We start from the raw sequence: 19,111 nt of genomic DNA, 5'->3' as shown, positions 1-19,111 counted from the left end.
TCTCAATATTATATGTATTAAACTTCATTTGAATGTTAAAATCATTTAGTACTTCATCTTACGCCCTTGTTGTATGATAAATTATTGTATTTTTAATAATATTTTTAAAATAAATTTTATATTCATAAATATTTAAAGCCGAGTAGAAAATTACTCAATATTACTTTTTAGTAATTTTGCTTTTTTTTTTTTTTTTTCCCAATCCTATATAAAACATAAGTGACTAGTAGAGAATAGACTCGTATTAGCAACTCAACTCCCAAGTCAATCATTTTCTCTTCCTCTCTCTCTATTCTAGACTCTCCGTCTCCGCCTCCGCCTCCGCCTCTCTGAATCGATTTTTGTTGAATTCAATCGATGGCGGATCTGGAGAAGAAAGCCAAAGAAGCATTCATCGACGACCACTTCGAGTTAGCCGTCAATCTCTACACCCAAGCCATCGCTCTTAACCCCACCAATCCTGACCTCCTCGCTGACCGTGCTCAGGCCAATATAAAACTCAACAGTCTCACCGGTATACTTAACTAACCCTCGCTACACCACCACCACAACCACAACCACAACATCAACCCCTCTCTCTCCTTTATATCACTTCACTTTCTCTCGCTTGCTCTCTGTTTTTATAATCCTAGTTTTACGATTTCTTGTTCATATTCTGTGTTAATTAGTTATTAATAAATCGTAACAGAATTGTGAATTTTTTTAATATGTAATTGTGAATTAATGAAGGTTTGATTAATTTATTGATTTTAGTAATGAGAGACTATTTATCAAAAAGAAAAAGAAAAAGAAAAAGAAGTAATGAGACTGAAAGTTTGTTTGTATTTTGGTATGTTTTTGTAGAGGCTGTTGCGGATGCATGCAAAGCGATTGAGTTGGATCCTTCCATGGCTAAAGCTTACCTGCGGAAAGGGTTAGTTTGCGAATTCGTTTGTTTATTGTTGGATTTGATTTTCAGTTTTTGAGTTAATGAATTTGTGCTTGGAGTTTAGTGGAATTATGAGTGTGGAGTTCGTGGTTTCTTTGTGTTTTGGTGGTATAATTGGTGGTGTTTTTGCATGTGTGTGATTGAATTGAAATGTGAGTTTATGATAATTCTGAAGAAAAGTTGGGTCTCTTGTGGTAGTAAAATCGAGATCGCAAACGAGAAGTGATGACTCTGTCTTGAACTCTATTTGGTTATTCATTATTTCATGGTGTAAGGATTCTGTGTCTTATAAGTAGTGCCCTTGGTTGTACCTCATGCATTTGTACCTTTCTTCTCATGAATGATCTGATTCTGTTCACTGGATTTTCTGATTGATTTTCCATTGCCACTATCTCTGTTGCAGTATTGCATGCATGAAACTTGAGGAGTATCAGACAGCTAAGGCAGCGTTGGAAGCAGGAGCATCTTTGGCAACAGAAGAATCTAGATTTGCTAACTTGATTAAAGAATGTGATGAGCGCATTGCAGGTATGTAGTTCTCTTTTATCATTACCAGTGTGAATACTTGGTCCAATTGTTCATATTTTATTAACCTAAACAAAATTGTTGAGGATGGTATTAGTGTTTTTAGGAACATTGTCGCTTTATCATGATCTTGTGAACAAACTTTTCATGTCCTTTCAGAGGAAACTGGTGAGACGAAAAAGCAAGCAGTGGAGGCCCCAGTAAACACTCTTTCCCTAAAAGAAGAGCCAGAAGACATTTCTTGTCAGGCTCCAATGGTAACACCTTCCAAGTCAAAGTATAGGTTAGTGCAAATTTGCATTTGTGTATCCTTGTGGACACCTTCAATCTCATGGTTTTGATTTTCAAAGGCAATGGTGGTGAAGGATTGCTTTTATCCTGAAACTTTCTAGTATTGTTTCCGATTTTGACTGAATACTAGTGTTTTTATGTTTTTCTCATGCAAATACGTAATGGATCTACTGAATTGTACAGGCATGAATTCTACCAAAAGCCAGAAGAGGTGGTTGTGACTATATTTGCAAAGGGCATACCAGACAGCAGTGTTACTGTTGATTTTGGTGAACAGATTGTATGCATGTCAATTAGAAGTCTTTCATTGTATATTTTTCTGGATACAAGGAGTTGAACTTCTAGATTCTAATGTGCGATGATTTCTTTGCAGTTACGTGTTGGCATTAATGTTCCCGGTGAAGATGTGTACCATTTTCAAACTCGCTTATTTGGGAAGGTATTGATTGAGATTAACGTTCTGGAATCTACTTCTCTTTTGAGCAGGCTATAATTGTTTGATTCTTTAGCATTTACTTGTTTGACATTAGAGGAATGAAGGGTTATCTTAAAATAATCAGCATCTTCTGCTACTGCTATTCTTTGAGTCCTTTCCTCTTTTATTTTGGTGGAGTACTGTAGGGGCAGCTTTTTCTTGCTACTTATTATGGATGCAAATTTTGTGCCAACAGATTATACCTGACAAGTGCAAATTTAACGTCTTGACCACCAAAGTTGAAATCCGTCTCCCAAAAGCTGAACCAGGTCTGCACTGGGCATCTCTTGAATACAAGAAGGAGATAGCAGTGGTAAAAAGGATTCCTGTATCCTCTGGTATGTCAAATTGCTAGTTATACTTGTGTATCATCTCATATGTTAAATAAGAGTCTAGCAATACATATTTGTATAATCTGATATGTTAAATAAGAGTAAAATACAACTGTTTATCAATATTAACGGGAGGCTGAACTAATTGTGAAATCCATGCTTCTGAAACATTTTCTTTAACCCCCTTCCTCTTGCTCATTGTTGTTTTCAAGGTGATATATTATACACGTTGCATCTTGCATTATTAAGCTTTAATTGTTATGATTTATAATATTTAATTTAGTACATTTTCTCAGCTAACTTGGTGCATTATTTAGTGTAGTAAAATTTTTTATACCCAGTATAGGTGAAATTCTCGCAACTAATATTGGAGTCCATTTGTGTAACTAACATCCAAAAGAACCGATGGCATATTATGGGAATGTGCCATGTGTGATGAGATGCATTTCCCAAGGGGGCAGGGCTTGTTTTGGAAATGGTTAGGTTAGAATTGTGTCGGTAGGATCAGGGTTAAGCCTCTAAGTGGTAGCTTGAACTTGTGCGTGCTGTATTGCCTTGCTAAATTGCTTGCTTTTCATGATGAATGTTGCAGAGATTGCTCAAAGGCCTACCTATCCCTCATCAAAACCAAAAGGAGTTGATTGGGACAAGCTTGAAGCTGAAGTGAAGAAGGAGGTAATATTTGTTGATTCTGTGCTCATGTTTTGTGCTCATTTCATAACCGAAGCATGAGATATCATTTATGGGTTTCAGGAGAAAGAGGAGAAGCTAGATGGGGATGCTGCTTTGAACAAATTTTTCCGAGAAATTTACCAAGATGCTGATGAAGACACAAGAAGAGCCATGCAAAAGTCTTTTGTAAGGCCTTTGAATTAATTATGTTATACATAAATTGATGTGGTGAAGGAACTGCTTCCTGATGTTTGTTTGTGCTTTCTGCTGTTTTTATAACAACAGGTGGAGTCCAACGGGACGGTGCTGTCCACAAACTGGAAAGAAGTGGGTACCAAGAAGGTGGAGGGTAGCCCTCCCGATGGCATGGAGATGAGGAAATGGGAGTACTGAGCCGCATGCTGGTTCCGATGAATGGAAATGTATAAAACAGTGCTATATTGTTAGTCGGTGTTATATTTATTTTAAAGAACTTTTGTGCAAAATAGAATAGGTTGACAGCTTGTGTTCCTTTCTTTCTTCACCGCTGCTGTTTAGCACTCCAGAAAACTAAACTGTTTCGGTTGTAAAATGTCTCCCTTGTCTGCCATTTTACATATTGTTTAATCTACTTCTACTGGTCTTTTTGCCCCTTCTTTGATTGTTCAGCGCTCAATTCCAAGGAGTGTCGATACATACAATTACATCTCTTTACTTTTATTTTTGTAGCCTTGATTAAATGAAGTCAGCTAAGCGAAGGTGTTTTTTTACATGGGAATAGTAGAAGATTTTTAAAATATTTTTTATTAAATATATATTTTTAACTTTTAAAATTTATTTTTGATATAATAGTGGATGATTATGGCGGGGTAAAGAGGTGAATATTGTCTTTTATTTTTTTAATTAAAAATATATTGCAAGGATTAAGAGTTAGGGAACAATAACTTTAAGAGGTAGTTTAATTGGTCAAGTTTTGGGTTTGATTTCTAATGATTATGAATTTAAGTCTTTTTTAAGGCAACTATAGATTTATATGATTGTTAATTGTAGGGTCTATAAAATTAATTGAGATGTGTGTAAGTTGCGTGAACACCAATATTAATCTAAAAAAAACATAAAGGAACAATGCACATGATGTATGTCTTTAATAATGGAGTTTGTTTGCTTTATAGAGAATGGAACAGTCCTCACACTCTTAATCGTCTGCAAGATCATAAGCTCATGTTTGGTTTGCTTCTCTCTAAAATCCTTGAATGCCAAGGTGGGTTCCACAAGGCTTTTATCTTTTATTTTGTTCTTTTCCTGTTCAACCTTTTCTTGCTGTTTTGTTTCTGGGGTTGCTGAATTTTGGTCAAAGATTCGATTTTTAGAAATGTAGAATGGTCACTGAATATGATCCCACTAGGTTTTATTTGTTAATTTACTCATTTTTGTGATGTTATGTAATATTTGTTTTTTTTTTTTAAGCTGTAATTTTGAGCAAGGGCTCTATTTTAGGAACCGTGGAGTGGTGATCGATTGTGATTTTGGTGCATGTTGATCGCTAGGATATGTGACATTTGCAAGCTCTTTTTGTTACTTGGGTAGCTCTAATTTTAAGAAATATGGTAAAAGTGGAGTTGTTGCTCGTTAGGACATGTAATATTTTAAGATTTTGGTGCTCGTTATTAAATATTATTCAATCTCTAGAATAGCATAATATTGTTTAAGAGATCATAGAACCTTTAGCACATCAACCACGCAGTGTCCGATGATGATTTTTCATTTATTTTGCTTGATTGGTTATTTGAAGTCGCCATCTATTATTATGGTTATTAGAAAACCTAATTGGTATTCTAGAAATTCTAAGATAAGGGATTTGTTGCATAAAGAAAATGTATTATCACTTCTAATAAACTTTACTTAAGGTAAGCTGCTTGGTGTTTGATTTGTCTTATAATTGCTATGGTGTTAGTATTCTCCTAAATAGGTTTTCTAGGATAGGTTTGCTATGATGAATAGATTTGGGTTCAAAGTCTAAAAGCAAGAATCCTTGGCTAATATTGATTATACCTTTAGATATATCTACAAAGTACCAAGGAGAATCAATGCAGATTTTTTAAAATTTTATGTTTGATTCAAATTAAATTTATTAAGATATAAATTGAAGGAGATTCCATGTGCTTTAAAAGCTCATTTTTCCCTTAGTATTTCATACTATCACGACTCGTAAACCATGAAATAAAAAATTGAAATGTCCTTAATTATAATTAAGGTTTCTTTCAAGGATGTGTGATGATTTGTTATTCCTAGAAAATTATTTTGGATATTTATCACTTACGGTTTCTTTATCCAAATATTAACAGTGAATAATAACAAGTTATTTCCAATAATATTTTGAATATTCATCCTTTTGAAATTTTTTTATCCAAACATTAACGGTGAATAGTAAATGAATTTTCTCCAAAATAAGATTTTTGTATTTTTTTTGGAATATTGGCCAACACCTTTTGAAGTTTTATAAACATGTTGTAAAATCCAGAAATGCAGGAAAATAATTTTTGTGTTTAAGAAATCTATGTGAAAACATATTTTCAAAACTTCTAATTTTTTTTTTTGTATATGTTGTAACCCATTTTTTGGTCCCCTCATAAAAAATAATAAAAATAAAAAAATTCAAAAAAAATATTATAAAAAAAACGCAAAACGGTGCCATTTGGAAACGGCACCATCGTCTTCTTCCCTGCGCACGCAGAGAACAGGGGAGAAGAATTTTTCTTCTCCACTTTTCGCCGAACTTCTTTCCCGGATTTGGCGCAATAAGACGCCTACCATTCGACGCCCACTTGCCTCCTTTTTATCCATTGAACAGATAGTGCAGGGGCGGCCAACAGTGGCCGCCCCACCATTCGCCCCCCCTGTTTTCCTATAAATACAGGGGAGGGCTGCTGAAAATAAGGAAAGAAAAGAAGAAGAAAAAAAAAGAGAAGACCAGGAGAGGGGGACCGAGAGAGAGGGAACAGAAGGGAGAAGAGAGGGAGAAGAGAGGGAGAAGAAGGAGAAGAGAGGAGAGAAGGCAGAGAAGAGAAAGGAAGAAGCAGAGAAGAAAACAGAGGAGAGAGAAGGAAAACGCAGAGCCACCGCCGGCCACCCCACTGTCAGCGCCGCTTCCTGTCGCCACCAGCAGCTCCACCATCGACGACAGCCACCACAGGTCAGCCCTCAACCCCTTATCTCGTTTTACTATTCATCTTCTTGCTTGCAGAACGTGCACAGTGCACGTTCTGCATGCAAGAATTAATTACCCGGTTACTGTGCATGTGCACAGTAATTTGGCAAATTAATTCACTGGGTACTGTGCACACAGTAACCCGGTTACTGTGTGCACACTAACCAGCCATTTGGGCCTGGGTTGGGACGTCAGCCAGCCCATGTAAATGGGCCAGGTTTGGCCCAGCCCATGCAATTGGGCCTGATCCGGCCCATTTTTTTTTTTTTTAAAAGAAAAAATATTATTGTTTAAAAAAATATTTATGATGTTACCATTTTTTTTTATGTTATTTTTATTAATATTGGGTAGTATTTTTATATCGTAAAAATACAAATCGGGTATTAAAATACCCGGGTTTTTTTGTCACAAACTTCCAAAAATAAAAAATAAAAATTAAAAAACATTTTTGTGCATACGGCCAAGTGTCTCAAATCTAAAATATCATATCGTATTTTTCATATGTCAAAAAACAATATTTTAGCATGCATTTTGGCTTTAATAACCAGTTTATTAAAGTCAAGAGAACATTGGCCAAAATCTCAAAAACAACAAAATATTTTATTTTGTTTGATTTTAGTATCAGGGATTATGAATTTATACGTAAATCGTATTCCTGATATTAAAAAGATATTTTCTTTTGACGACAATAGTTAGTTTTTTACCCGATAAAGATAAGGATCTCCTTACAGAGGAGGACTTATCTTAAACCGTAAACGAACCAACAATTCAAAAACCACAACACGATTTTAGATTTTATCAGACATCAAAACAATGCAGCCTACTTTAGGTAGGGCGTAGTTGGGGTGCTAATACCTTCCCTTTACGCAACCAGTCTCCGTACCCGATCTCTAAAAAGACCAGTTAAGGTTCCTAGTAACCAGAATACTAGGTGGCGACTCCCAGTCCATATTTTCACATATAGAGACAAGAATTCCTTGTCTCTCCTTATTTTCCAGGAATACATATTCCGATTATTCCTTGAGGGTGGACGATCGCCGCGCCGCCGCACACGTGCGACAGAATGGCGACTCCACTGGGGACCTTGTGGACTAAGCTTTGTTTTTGTCTGATTTATTGTGTTTTTTGTTGTGGTTTGCGTGTTTATTTTTAAATATGCATTTCCTTTATTTATTTCTTACGCGCTTTAATTTTTGTACATATTTGTTCATGCATTGTATAGAACTGCCTCATGCATCACATGCTTTATATTTTTCAAGCACACACAAGCTTCTAAGTTAAGTGGGGAATTAACGATCTGCCCTATGACTATTGGTCGGGTTCAGATGCGTGAAACACCCAACTCATATCTGAGTGCCTGCTTGGTAATGGTGGGCATACGTGTCTTAACTGTTCTTTGCAACGCCCCCATACTGCCTTTACGAAGGACGTCACTGGGCAGATATGAGACCCTTTTGCGACCAGGTAGAAAACCTATGCATGAATAGACGCTGTCTTTAGTTTGTATGCGTTATCTTTCTTTACAGAATATGTCATACAAAAAAAAAAAAAAAAACAAAAAAAACCATGTCACCCTTGAAGGGCAAGTGCATCATATAAATTACATGTTCATACATTTAACATGCATACATGACAGATTGAAATATAGGTCCCCAAAAAGTCTACAACACCCGACTTCGAGCAAGAAACATGGAAGATGAAGAGCGTGCTCAACGTGAAGCCTATTTGCACGACGAGTTGGAGTCTCTGAAAATAAGTGTGGCTCACCTCACTAGCTTACTCAAGCAAACACTAAAACATACCTCTGATGAAGGTCCTTCTAATCGACCGATCACCTTTGATCCGGCTCCTACTACAGTTCAGCCTGAGGAAAGAATGAGTGAACATGGTCAAGAACCTCAGCAAAATCCAACATTTGTGCAGTCAACGACACCTGCACCATCCCCAACAGTCGTGAAGGCATCTGCTAATGAGTCCCACGAGGCTAAGTCATCTGATAGCATTGATCAAGCTAAGATAGAGGCGCTGGAAGCCAGACTTAAAGCCATTGAAGGGATAGACTTATATGACCCGGTCCGGGCAGCAGAGATGTGTTTGGTCCCAAATGTGGTTATCCCAAAGAAATTTCGTGTTCCTGAATTCATCAAATACAGTGGAACACAATGCCCCATGACCCATCTCAGGTCCTACTGCAATAAAATGGCTGAGGTAGTACATGATGAAAAACTACTAATGCACTTTTTCCAAGACAGTTTAAGTGGGGCAACTTTGAGTTGGTACATGAGATTGGATAACACAAAAATTCACAACTGGAAAAATCTTGTGGATGCTTTCGTCAAGCAATACAAATACAACATGGACATTGCACCCGACAGAACCAGTTTGTCCAATATAGAGAAAAAGGATAAAGAAAGCATAAGGGAATATGCTCAAAGATGGCGAGAATTAGCTACTCAAGTACATCCCCCACTTCTGGACAAAGAGATGGTCTCTTTATTTGCCAACACACTTAAAGCACCATATTACGAACATATGATGGGTAGTTCAGCCCAACAATTCACTGATGCTGTGATAGTGTGTGAACGCATAGAGCAAGGTGTCAAGAGTGGTAGAATTGCTGCACCAACCGAGAAAAGAGGCGTCGAAAGAAAAGAGGTTCACCATGTTGAAGATGGCTACATGGGTAAAACAAATACATCCCAAAATTACCATACTCCATCCCAAATTGCCAACATCAAAAAAACCGAACCCCAAAACTTTCAAGCCAAAAGCCAAATTGGAAATTTCCAAAGGGTTCAAGAACAACTACCTCCACTACCGTTACCCCTGAATGAGATGTATCAAAAGCTTTTGAGCATTGGACAAATAGCTCCAGAACCTCTAACACCTCTGCAGCCACCTTATCCTAATTGGTACAAGCCAAAACTCAATTGTGAATACCATGCCGGTATTACTGGGCATAACATCTATACCTGCAATGCCTTCAAGAGAAAGCTTCTGCAAATTAATCAAGGCTGGGTGGATAGAATTGGAAGATGCCCCCAATGTGAATACGAACCCGTTACCTAATCATGCTTGAAGCATATTAGGATGGAAAGTTTGGGGAATTAGAAAGCATCAATGGTCCAACATGATAGCTCAACTTTGGACCGTGGTGTTGTTCCGCATTGTCTTTGAGTCCTCTACGCAGAGCTTTTGATAGGAGGTTAGCCTATGAACAGATTCGCCAAAATAGAGGAATGAAGCCTACCTTGTTATTGCCTTTTGTTAATGCTTTTGAATGAGACTTTCTCTGTTAATGAGCTTCTCTTGTGAAATAAGATCATGTGTTTTCTTGTGTTCACATCACACTCTTCTTTGTTGTTATTCCATTAAATAACATTTTGAGCGCAACTTTGCTCACAACACTACAACATGAAGGATCCTTTGATGTTCCTTTCTTCCAAACCCGTACATTAATCTCATATGTTTTCAAGGATATTTTTTTTGGGACCTCCAAAGTGAGTACAAAAACAAAAATCGTGTTGATATTTGTCCAAAACAAATGCATTTTTGAAAATTCAAGTGATTCCTTAAATAGGTACACATATACCTAGAAAACTTGAAAGAAACAAAGACAACAAAGATAAACAACACTATGAGGTGACTCAAAAGCTGAGTTTTATTTGACTGAATAAATCATTTGGCATACGCGCATGAAAGCAAGACCTATCGATCCTCAATGCATGAGTTTGAGATGAGGAAAGGCCATCTTTGATAATCCTTTCACAAGGCTAAAAATATCCGTTGCAATCCCATTTTGAGCCTAGTAATGTTTTTTGGAAATAACCTTAACTAGGATCACACCCCACACTGGGGGGCAAAATAATAGAGTTTGTACCCATCCAGACAAAGCAGTGAAGATGGGTGCTGGATTTGATCATGTAATTTTTAATCTTTCATTATCATCTAAATGAAGTAGTGATTGGTTAAGAAAAGAAAAGAAGAAGATCTAAAGGATCTAAAAGATTTGAGCTTCTCATACAAACAACTGATATGATTGTGCTCAACCCAAACAAAAACGAAGAAAACAAAGAGAAAAGCCCAAACCCGACACTGGGGGGCAGAACAAATCCTTTTTGAACAAAAACAAATCCAAAAGGAATCACTTGTGGTCCTTAGTCTTGAAATCCCTTAAACACTTTTTGAGCCTGCAACATATCCATTTTTTTCGTAACCAATAGCCAAAGCCTACATTACGTACCTAATCAAGCCCTTTTTGATCAAAGGCAAGCAATCTGGATCGGTATGCAGTGCTTTCTCGTGCGAGTCAAATCATTATTCATGCAAATAAAATAAATGCTTTGAATCATTTCGGTTCTCAATAACCCTCAAATTGACATTTAAACCTTTTGTGACTAACCAGATGTCACTTCATCTTTAAACCAAAAGCAAAAAGCTTTCATCACTTCAAGAAACCTGTCCATAGGAATCACTTGAATTTTTGAGAACAAGTTTATTTTGAACCAATATCAAAATCATTTTTGTGATTGGAATAACTTGGAAGTTTCAAAAATTTTGCATGAAAACATTTCATTGTACAAAAAACCCTCAAACTTACTTTCACATATCCTCACCCCACACTAAACCCAAGTTGAACACTTGGGGGGCATGATCAAGCTGGGGGGCAATCAAACACACATGGTAGGACTGACTCCATAATTCCTATTCTAAGGAAAATGTCGGGCAAAATTGGTAACTCTTGAGATGGGTGAAGGACAAAGATGTATGATGATGACATCAAACCCTTCCCAGAGGTCAAGATCACAATATGTACCCCGAGTAAGTAGAAGTGGAAAAGCCGTTGAAGTTACTACCAACACTACAACTTTTGAGAGAAAAAAAGACACCATGAAGAAATGGGGGCCTATATTTCTCAGGTAAGTATACATGCATATCAATCATAATGCATTTGCTTTTCAACATTGACAAATCATTGTTTCAACATCATCTCTTTGGTAGTGCGTTTTCTAACCCTACCTTCTTTTGAGTGCGCCTTTGAGCCATCACCTCCATTTTGAGTGCGCCTTTGAGCCCTCATCCCTTTGGTAGTGCGTTTTCTAACCCTACCTCCTTTTGAGTGCACCTTTGAGCCATCACCTCCATTTTGAGTGCGCCTTTGAGCCTTCATCCCTTAGGTAGTGCGTTTTCTAACCCTACCTCCTTTTGAGTGCGCCTTGAGCCCTCACCTCCATTTTGAGTGCGCCTTTGAGCCCTCATCCCTTCGGTAGTGCGTTTTATAACCCTACCTCCTTTTGAGTGCGCCTTTGAGCCCTCACCTCCATTTTGAGTGCGCCTTTGAGCCCTCATCCCTTTGGTAGTGCGTTTTCTAACCCTACCTCCTTTTAAGTGCGCCTTTGAGCCCTCACCTCCATTTTGAGTGCGCCTTTGAGCCCTCATCCCTTTGGTAGTGCGTTTTCTAACCCTACCTCCTTTTGAGTGCGCCTTGAGCCCTCACCTCCATTTTGAGTGCGCCTTTGAGCCCTCATCCCTTGGGTAATGCGTTTTCTAACCCTACCTGCTTTTGAGTGCGTCTTTGAGCCCTCACCTCCATTTTGAGTGCGCCTTTGAGCGCTCATTCCCTTAGGTAGTGCGTTTTCTAACCCTACCTCCTTTTGAGTGCGCCTTTGAGCCCTCACCTCCATTTTGAGTGCGCTTTTGAGCCCTCATCCCTTGGGTAGTGCGTTTTCTAACCCTACTTCCTTTTGAGTGCGCCTTTGAGCCCTCATCCTTTGGTAGTGTGTTTTCTAACCCTACCTCCTTTTGAGTGCGCCTTTGAGCCCTCACCACCATTTTGAGTGTGCCTTTAAGCCCTCGCCATCCATTTCTCCATGTTTTTTTTTATCTGGGTAGGTCACCCATTACAATGAGGCCGCACTTCACATTCTTTCCTTTTTCTTTGGGTAGGTCACCCATCATAATGAGACCGTTTTTTTTCATTCTTTCCACCTGGGTAGGTCACCCATTATAATAAGACTGTTTTTTTTTTTTTCCACATTTCTTTTGTTTTGGTTAAATGAGGTTGCCAGATGGGATCTCATGTAGCTTTGGTTAAAGGGAATCTCCATATGAGATTTTAGGTTGACCGAGCTACACACACAGGATTTTGGTTCTGGTTAGAGGGGATTGCCGAAAGGAATCTCAGTCTATCCCAACCACACAGGATTTTGGTTCTGGTTAGAGGGGATTGCCGAAAGCAATCTCAGTCTATCCCAACCACACACAGGATTTTGGTTCTGGTTAGAGGGGATTGCCGAAAGGAATCTCAGTCTATCCCAACCACACAGGATTTTGGTTCTGGTTAGAGGGGATTGCCGAAAGCAATCTCAGTCTATCCCAACCACACACAGGATTTTGGTTCTGGTTAGAGGGGATTGCCGAAAGGAATCTCAGTCTATCCCAACCACACAAGATTTTGGTTCTGGTTAGAGGGGATTGCCGAAAGCAGTCTCAGTCTATCCCAACCACACAAGATTTTGGTTCTGGTTAGAGGGGATTGCCGAAAGCAGTCTCAGTCTATCCCAACCACACAAGATTTTGGTTCTGGTTAGAGGGGATTGCCGAAAGCAATCTCAGTCTATCCTAACCACACAAAGGATTTTGGTTCTGGTTAGAGGGGATTGCCGAAAGGAATCTCAGTCTATCCCAACCACACACAGGATTTTGGTTCTGGTTAGAGGGGATTGCCGAAAGCAATCTCAGTCTATCCCAACCACACACAGTTTTTTTGGTTCTGGTTATAGGGGATTGCCGAAAGCAATCTCAGTCTATCCCAACCACACAAAGGATTTTGGTTCTGGTTAGAGGGGATTGCCGAAAGGAATCTCAGTCTATCCCAACCACACACAGGATTTTGGTTCTGGTTAGAGGGGATTGCCGAAAGGAATCTCAGTCTATCCCAACCACACACAGAATTTTGGTTCTGGTTAGAGGGGATTGCCGAAAGGAATCTCAGTCTATCCCAACCACACACAGGATTTTGGTTCTGGTTAGAGGGGATTGCCGAAAGGAATCTCAGTCTATCCCAACCACATAGAGGATTTTGGTTCTGGTTAGAGGGGATTGCTGAAAGGAATCTCAGTCTATCCCAACCACACAAGATTTTGGTTTTGGTTAGAGGGGATTGCCGAAAGGAATCTCAGTCTATCCCAACCACACAGGATTTTGATTATGGTTAGAGGGGATTGGCGAAAGGAATCTCAGTCTATCCTAACCACACACACATAGTATTGAAGTTTCGGGTTAAAGGGGATTGGCGAAAGGAATCTCAATTTAGCCCAACCACACACAGGACTTTGGGTCCGGTTGAAGTTTTAGGTCAATCAAATTTTGAGACGACCAGTTTCGAAAGACCAATGTTATTTTATCTTTACAACACTTACTTTGCACAAAGTTTTGATCCGTAAGCATTGTAAAGAGGGGGGCAACTGTTGTAACCCATTTTTTGGTCCCCTCATAAAAAATAATAAAAATAAAAAAATTCAAAAAAAATATTATAAAAAAAACGCAAAACGGTGCCGTTTGGAAACGGCACCATCGTCTTCTTCCCTGCGCACGCAGAGAACAGGGGAGAAGAATTTTTCTTCTCCACTTTTCGCCGAACTTCTTTCCCGGATTTGGCGCAATAAGACGCCTACCATTCGACGCCCACTTGCCTCCTTTTTATCCATTGAACAGATAGTGCAGGGGCGGCCAACAGTGGCCGCCCCACCATTCGCCCCCCCTGTTTTCCTATAAATACAGGGGAGGGCTGCTGAAAATAAGGAAAGAAAAGAAGAAGAAAAAAAAAGAGAAGACCAGGAGAGGGGGACCGAGAGAGAGGGAACAGAAGGGAGAAGAGAGGGAGAAGAGAGGGAGAAGAAGGAGAAGAGAGGAGAGAAGGCAGAGAAGAGAAAGGAAGAAGCAGAGAAGAAAACAGAGGAGAGAGAAGGAAAACGCAGAGCCACCGCCGGCCACCCCACTGTCAGCGCCGCTTCCTGTCGCCACCAGCAGCTCCACCATCGACGACAGCCACCACAGGTCAGCCCTCAACCCCTTATCTCGTTTTACTATTCATCTTCTTGCTTGCAGAACGTGCACAGTGCACGTTCTGCATGCAAGAATTAATTACCCGGTTACTGTGCATGTGCACAGTAATTTGGCAAATTAATTCACTGGGTCCTGTGCACACAGTAACCCGGTTACTGTGTGCACACTAACCAGCCATTTGGGCCTGGGTTGGGACGTCAGCCAGCCCATGTAAATGGGCCAGGTTTGGCCCAGCCCATGCAATTGGGCCTGATCCGGCCCATTTTTTTTTTTTTAAAAGAAAAAATATTATTGTTTAAAAAAATATTTATGATGTTACCATTTTTTTTTATGTTATTTTTATTAATATCGGGTAGTATTTTTATATCGTAAAAATACAAATCGGGTATTAAAATACCCGGGTTTTTTTGTCACAAACTTCCAAAAATAAAAAATAAAAATTAAAAAACATTTTTGTGCATACGGCCAAGTGTCTCAAATCTAAAATATCATATCGTATTTTTCATATGTCAAAAAACAATATTTTAGCATGCATTTTGGCTTTAATAACCAGTTTATTAAAGTCAAGAGAACATTGGCCAAAATCTCAAAAACAACAAAATATTTTATTTTGTTTGATTTTAGTATCAGGGATTATGAATTTATACGTAAATCGTATTCCTGATATTAAAAAGATATTTTCTTTTGACGACAATAGTTAGTTTTTTACCCGATAAAGATAAGGATCTCCTTACAGAGGAGGACTTATCTTAAACCGTAAACGAACCAACAATTCAAAAACCACAACACGATTTTAGATTTTATCAGACATCAAAACAATGCAGCCTACTTTAGGTAGGGCGTAGTTGGGGTGCTAATACCTTCCCTTTACGCAACCAGTCTCCGTACCCGATCTCTAAAAAGACCAGTTAAGGTTCCTAGTAACCAGAATACTAGGTGGCGACTCCCAGTCCATATTTTCACATATAGAGACAAGAATTCCTTGTCTCTCCTTATTTTCCAGGAATACATATTCCGATTATTCCTTGAGGGTGGACGATCGCCGCGCCGCCGCACACGTGCGACAGTATATAAAAAAAAACATTCAAAACATATTAGGGTATTGACTGTATGCAACATACAAAAATTTTTTTTTGTATTTTCTTTGCAAAATACACACACATCACAGTTAATTGCAATTAAAGTTAACAAACCACATATTAATCAAATTCTTAAGGCTTTAATAAATTAGCTATTAAATCCTAGAATATATGTGGAAACATGTTTTTATATTTTCATGAAAAATATAATATAATTTTATTTGTCCTTCAATATTTGACAATATACCAACTTAAAATATTAAATTTATTTTTCTATCTTTTTTATTTTATAATTCAATAACATGCATAAAAAATACAAAACACACATATCCCTTTTTATTATAATTTTTTTATCATACACCCAAATGTAATTACAAATAACAAAAATTTAAAATAAAACAAACACATCACACAAATAAAAAATTACTCCAAAATACAGTACTCACGTAATATCCTCGATCATTATTCTTCCACGAGGATAGATCATTGAAAACGATAGATTGAATAATCTACCATTCGAAAACAAATTAGATTGCTGCAGGCGGTGACACATGCATGCCTTGTTGGGCATTCGAAAATGAATGACCATGGATTTATCTACACTGTTTGCAACTGGAGATGCGTATCCAGGATCTATGTAGCCTGGCCCAAGTAAATCCAATTAGCCATGAGACCCATGGGCTAATTTTAACTGGAACTATGGCAAAATTGCAGCCCAAAATTAAGCCCATCACAAGAAAGGACTTTAAAACTCATCAGCCAGTGCTTGATGAGTCCTCGGCTCCTTACACAAGGCAATATTTAAGGCTGCAGTTGAAAAAACGGAGATCGGCTAGATTATTAATTTGACAAAGTAATGCTTAGGAGATGGCCAAGGAGAACATTTTCAGACTAATACTAAACACAATCCCTGCTTCTTAATCCTTGATCTTCCATCAGTAGTACCATTATCAGTACAAAACTGGAAATTTTTGAAGCACAATGAATGTGTGGTGGCCAGCTGGCTTGGTTTTTTGATAGAGAGTAAGGGGGCCACGACCGGCCTTTGATTCTGGAAAAGCCGAGAGAGGGAGATTGTGGAGGCCGGTGTGCAGGGGAGGTTGGTATGTGAGGGTTTTGAGAGAGGAGAGGGACGAGGGTGGAACGGCTGTTGAGAAGGAAATGCTGAGGGGAGACGGCAGCAGCTGAGTCTGTTGAGGGCAATGACGGAGCTAGAGTTTTATAAATGAGAGAGTATATTATTAACAAATATTATATTATGTAGATATGCTTTAAAAATCAATTCGAAACAAATATTCTAACTCATATAAAACAAAATTAATTTTAAAATGAAAAAACTTATATTATAATTGTTTTTTTTTTTGGTTTTTATAATAACAAAATTTAGTTGAGTTACATAATAATTGTAAATTCATAGTAAAATATACACTAATTCATCAAAATCCATTTCACACCCTATTACCATGTAGCATGCTATATATAATGCATGTATATGAATCAATATTGATAGTCTAAATTTATCATGACAAATCATTTTTAAAAACAAAAAAAAATTGTTTTTTTCTTTCCTTTTTTTATGAAAAAACCAGCATGCACTGATTAAAATCAGGCTTGTATGCACGTGTTAATTCTTCTCCAGCAAAACACAAATTGTCTAACGAAAACAAAAAAGAGAAAAAAAAACAAATAAAATATGAATTATTCAATCATAAAAAGGACCAATCTCAAGCTAAAAAAAATTTTAATTCTACAAATATCAATCTTTACTTGTTGACAACAATTTGAATGTTTGCTTGTTCATCTCGTGAAAAAGTTTAGTTCCATATCGTAATCAATTCAATTGGAAAATGATATAACTTTTAATTAATTCAAAACAATCAAATAAATATTTATTGTTCAAAATCTTGCATTCTAACCCACTACCATTTATCTTTAATTGATTCAATATATATATATATATATATATATATATATATATATATATATATATATATATATATATATATATATATAAAACCTCTAAATTATTATAAACCCTAAAATAATGAAACAAATAAAAAAAATAAATTTTTTTTTACCTAAAGTTGCCTAACTGACTTGAAAAAAAAATTGTATAAGGAAGAGTGCAACTAAAAAAAGAGTAAAAAAAGCTCTTGAATAGTTAGCGGGAAAAAAAAAAAAGAAAAAAGGAAAAGTTTGGGAAATGAGAAATGAGCTGGGATGCTGCACATATATTATACATATTATTTATTATATTAAGATACAAGTCAACAATAATAAGTGTATATCAACCCCTCATCATATTATTATATTAATATTTTAATATAAAAAATATTTTTTAAAAAAATTAAGAAGGCAATTGCCTCCTTTTACTCTTACGTGGCTCCGCCACTGGTTGAGAGAGATGAGGGAAGAGACGGGACGGCTGGTGGGAGAGACTGAGAGTTTGTGTTGATGGCCAACTATGTGACCAGAAAATGGATATGGCTGATTTGGGTTTGTTTTAGGGCTGAGGGGAAGGGGAAGCCTTGGCTGACGAGAGGGGAAAATGAAACCGAAGGGAAAAGGCTAGAATCGGGGAGAAGGGAGTGTAGGTGCTGTGGTCGGGTGTCTATGGGGGCACAATGGCTGAGATGGAGAAATGGAGGGGCTCACTAGTGGCTGACGTAGGAGAAGAAGATGGGGGGAACGGGCGGCGACTATCTTTTTTTATTTTTTTAAGAGAGAAGGGGGTCGTGGCTCAAGAAGAGAAAAGGGTTTACGATTTTTTATCTTTAGAGTTTTTTTTTAGCTCCATTTTTTCTAAAAAATTACCCCTTCTTGTGAATATTTTTTCCCCTCTCTTAGAGGTTCACTTATATAAAAGATCTTTACGCGTGTTCTTTAAAGAAAAATTACAATAATTATTGTAAAGATTATCTTTTATAACTAGTATTAAGAAATCCTATACAAATAATATTTTATATTACAATGATTTATTTTCATAATCAGCACGAATCAAATTATATATCCATGATATTTTTATATTGCAATAATTATATATGATTCAATAATTATCTTCCTTAACATATTGGTTTTTTAATATTAGCCATGATGTTCTATGTTATCGCCACATGTAAACCTTTATTTTATTCTATTTTTTATTTTTAAATTTTTTTTTAAAAATATAAGTTAAAAATTAGGTAGCAATACAAACTATCCATAAATCAGCAGTTTATGTACACAGTGCTATCACTGAACATGGAAAAGAACTGCGAGCTGAGGCAAGAGAAAAAAATGGCAATGTTTCATTAATGGAAGTTGTAAATGCTACCGCCACTATTCCCAGGGCAGTAGCTTCATTGTTCAAACTTTTTATTTTATAATTATTCATTAACAAATTCCTATAGAATATTATCACTCAAATCAGAGTCCAGCGAAAAAGAACTTTGAAAACCAAAAAGCCTTTGCTGAGCAAGTTTTAGTTTGTCCCTAGATAAATGCTGGGTCCAATGTGAAACAGATTGCACGAGGCGTTTGATGGGGGATGAAGGACAACGATGGGAATTAATATTT

At 37.3% G+C, this 19,111-nt stretch overlaps 1 protein-coding gene across 1 annotated transcript; it reads left to right on the top strand.

The window, feature by feature from the left end:
* Positions 1 to 235: 235 nt before the first annotated feature.
* LOC118030398 (protein SGT1 homolog) lies at positions 236 to 3,858 on the top strand. The gene is made up of 10 exons (XM_035034480.2): positions 236 to 514; positions 844 to 913; positions 1,332 to 1,456; positions 1,613 to 1,736; positions 1,928 to 2,024; positions 2,118 to 2,183; positions 2,416 to 2,557; positions 3,144 to 3,226; positions 3,305 to 3,409; positions 3,509 to 3,858. Exons 1-10 carry the CDS (start codon positions 358 to 360, stop codon positions 3,614 to 3,616), a joined length of 1,077 nt encoding a protein of 358 aa, XP_034890371.1. The 5' UTR covers positions 236 to 357; the 3' UTR covers positions 3,617 to 3,858.
* Positions 3,859 to 19,111: the final 15,253 nt, after the last annotated feature.

Source organism: Populus alba, chromosome 4, assembly GCF_005239225.2.
Source record: "Populus alba chromosome 4, ASM523922v2, whole genome shotgun sequence".
Lineage (NCBI taxonomy): Eukaryota > Viridiplantae > Streptophyta > Magnoliopsida > Malpighiales > Salicaceae > Populus > Populus alba.
This window is presented reverse-complemented; position numbering and strand designations above follow the sequence as displayed.

Bases quoted from the DNA above. Each gene is read 5' to 3' on its own strand.
- LOC118030398 (XM_035034480.2), top strand. From the start codon at position 358: ATGGCGGATCTGGAGAAGAAAGCCAAAGAAGCATTCATCGACGACCAC. The intron at 1,737-1,927 runs GTTAGTGCAAAT...TGAATTGTACAG, and splicing joins CCTTCCAAGTCAAAGTATAG to GCATGAATTCTACCAAAAGC. The intron at 3,227-3,304 runs GTAATATTTGTT...TATGGGTTTCAG, and splicing joins AAGCTGAAGTGAAGAAGGAG to GAGAAAGAGGAGAAGCTAGA.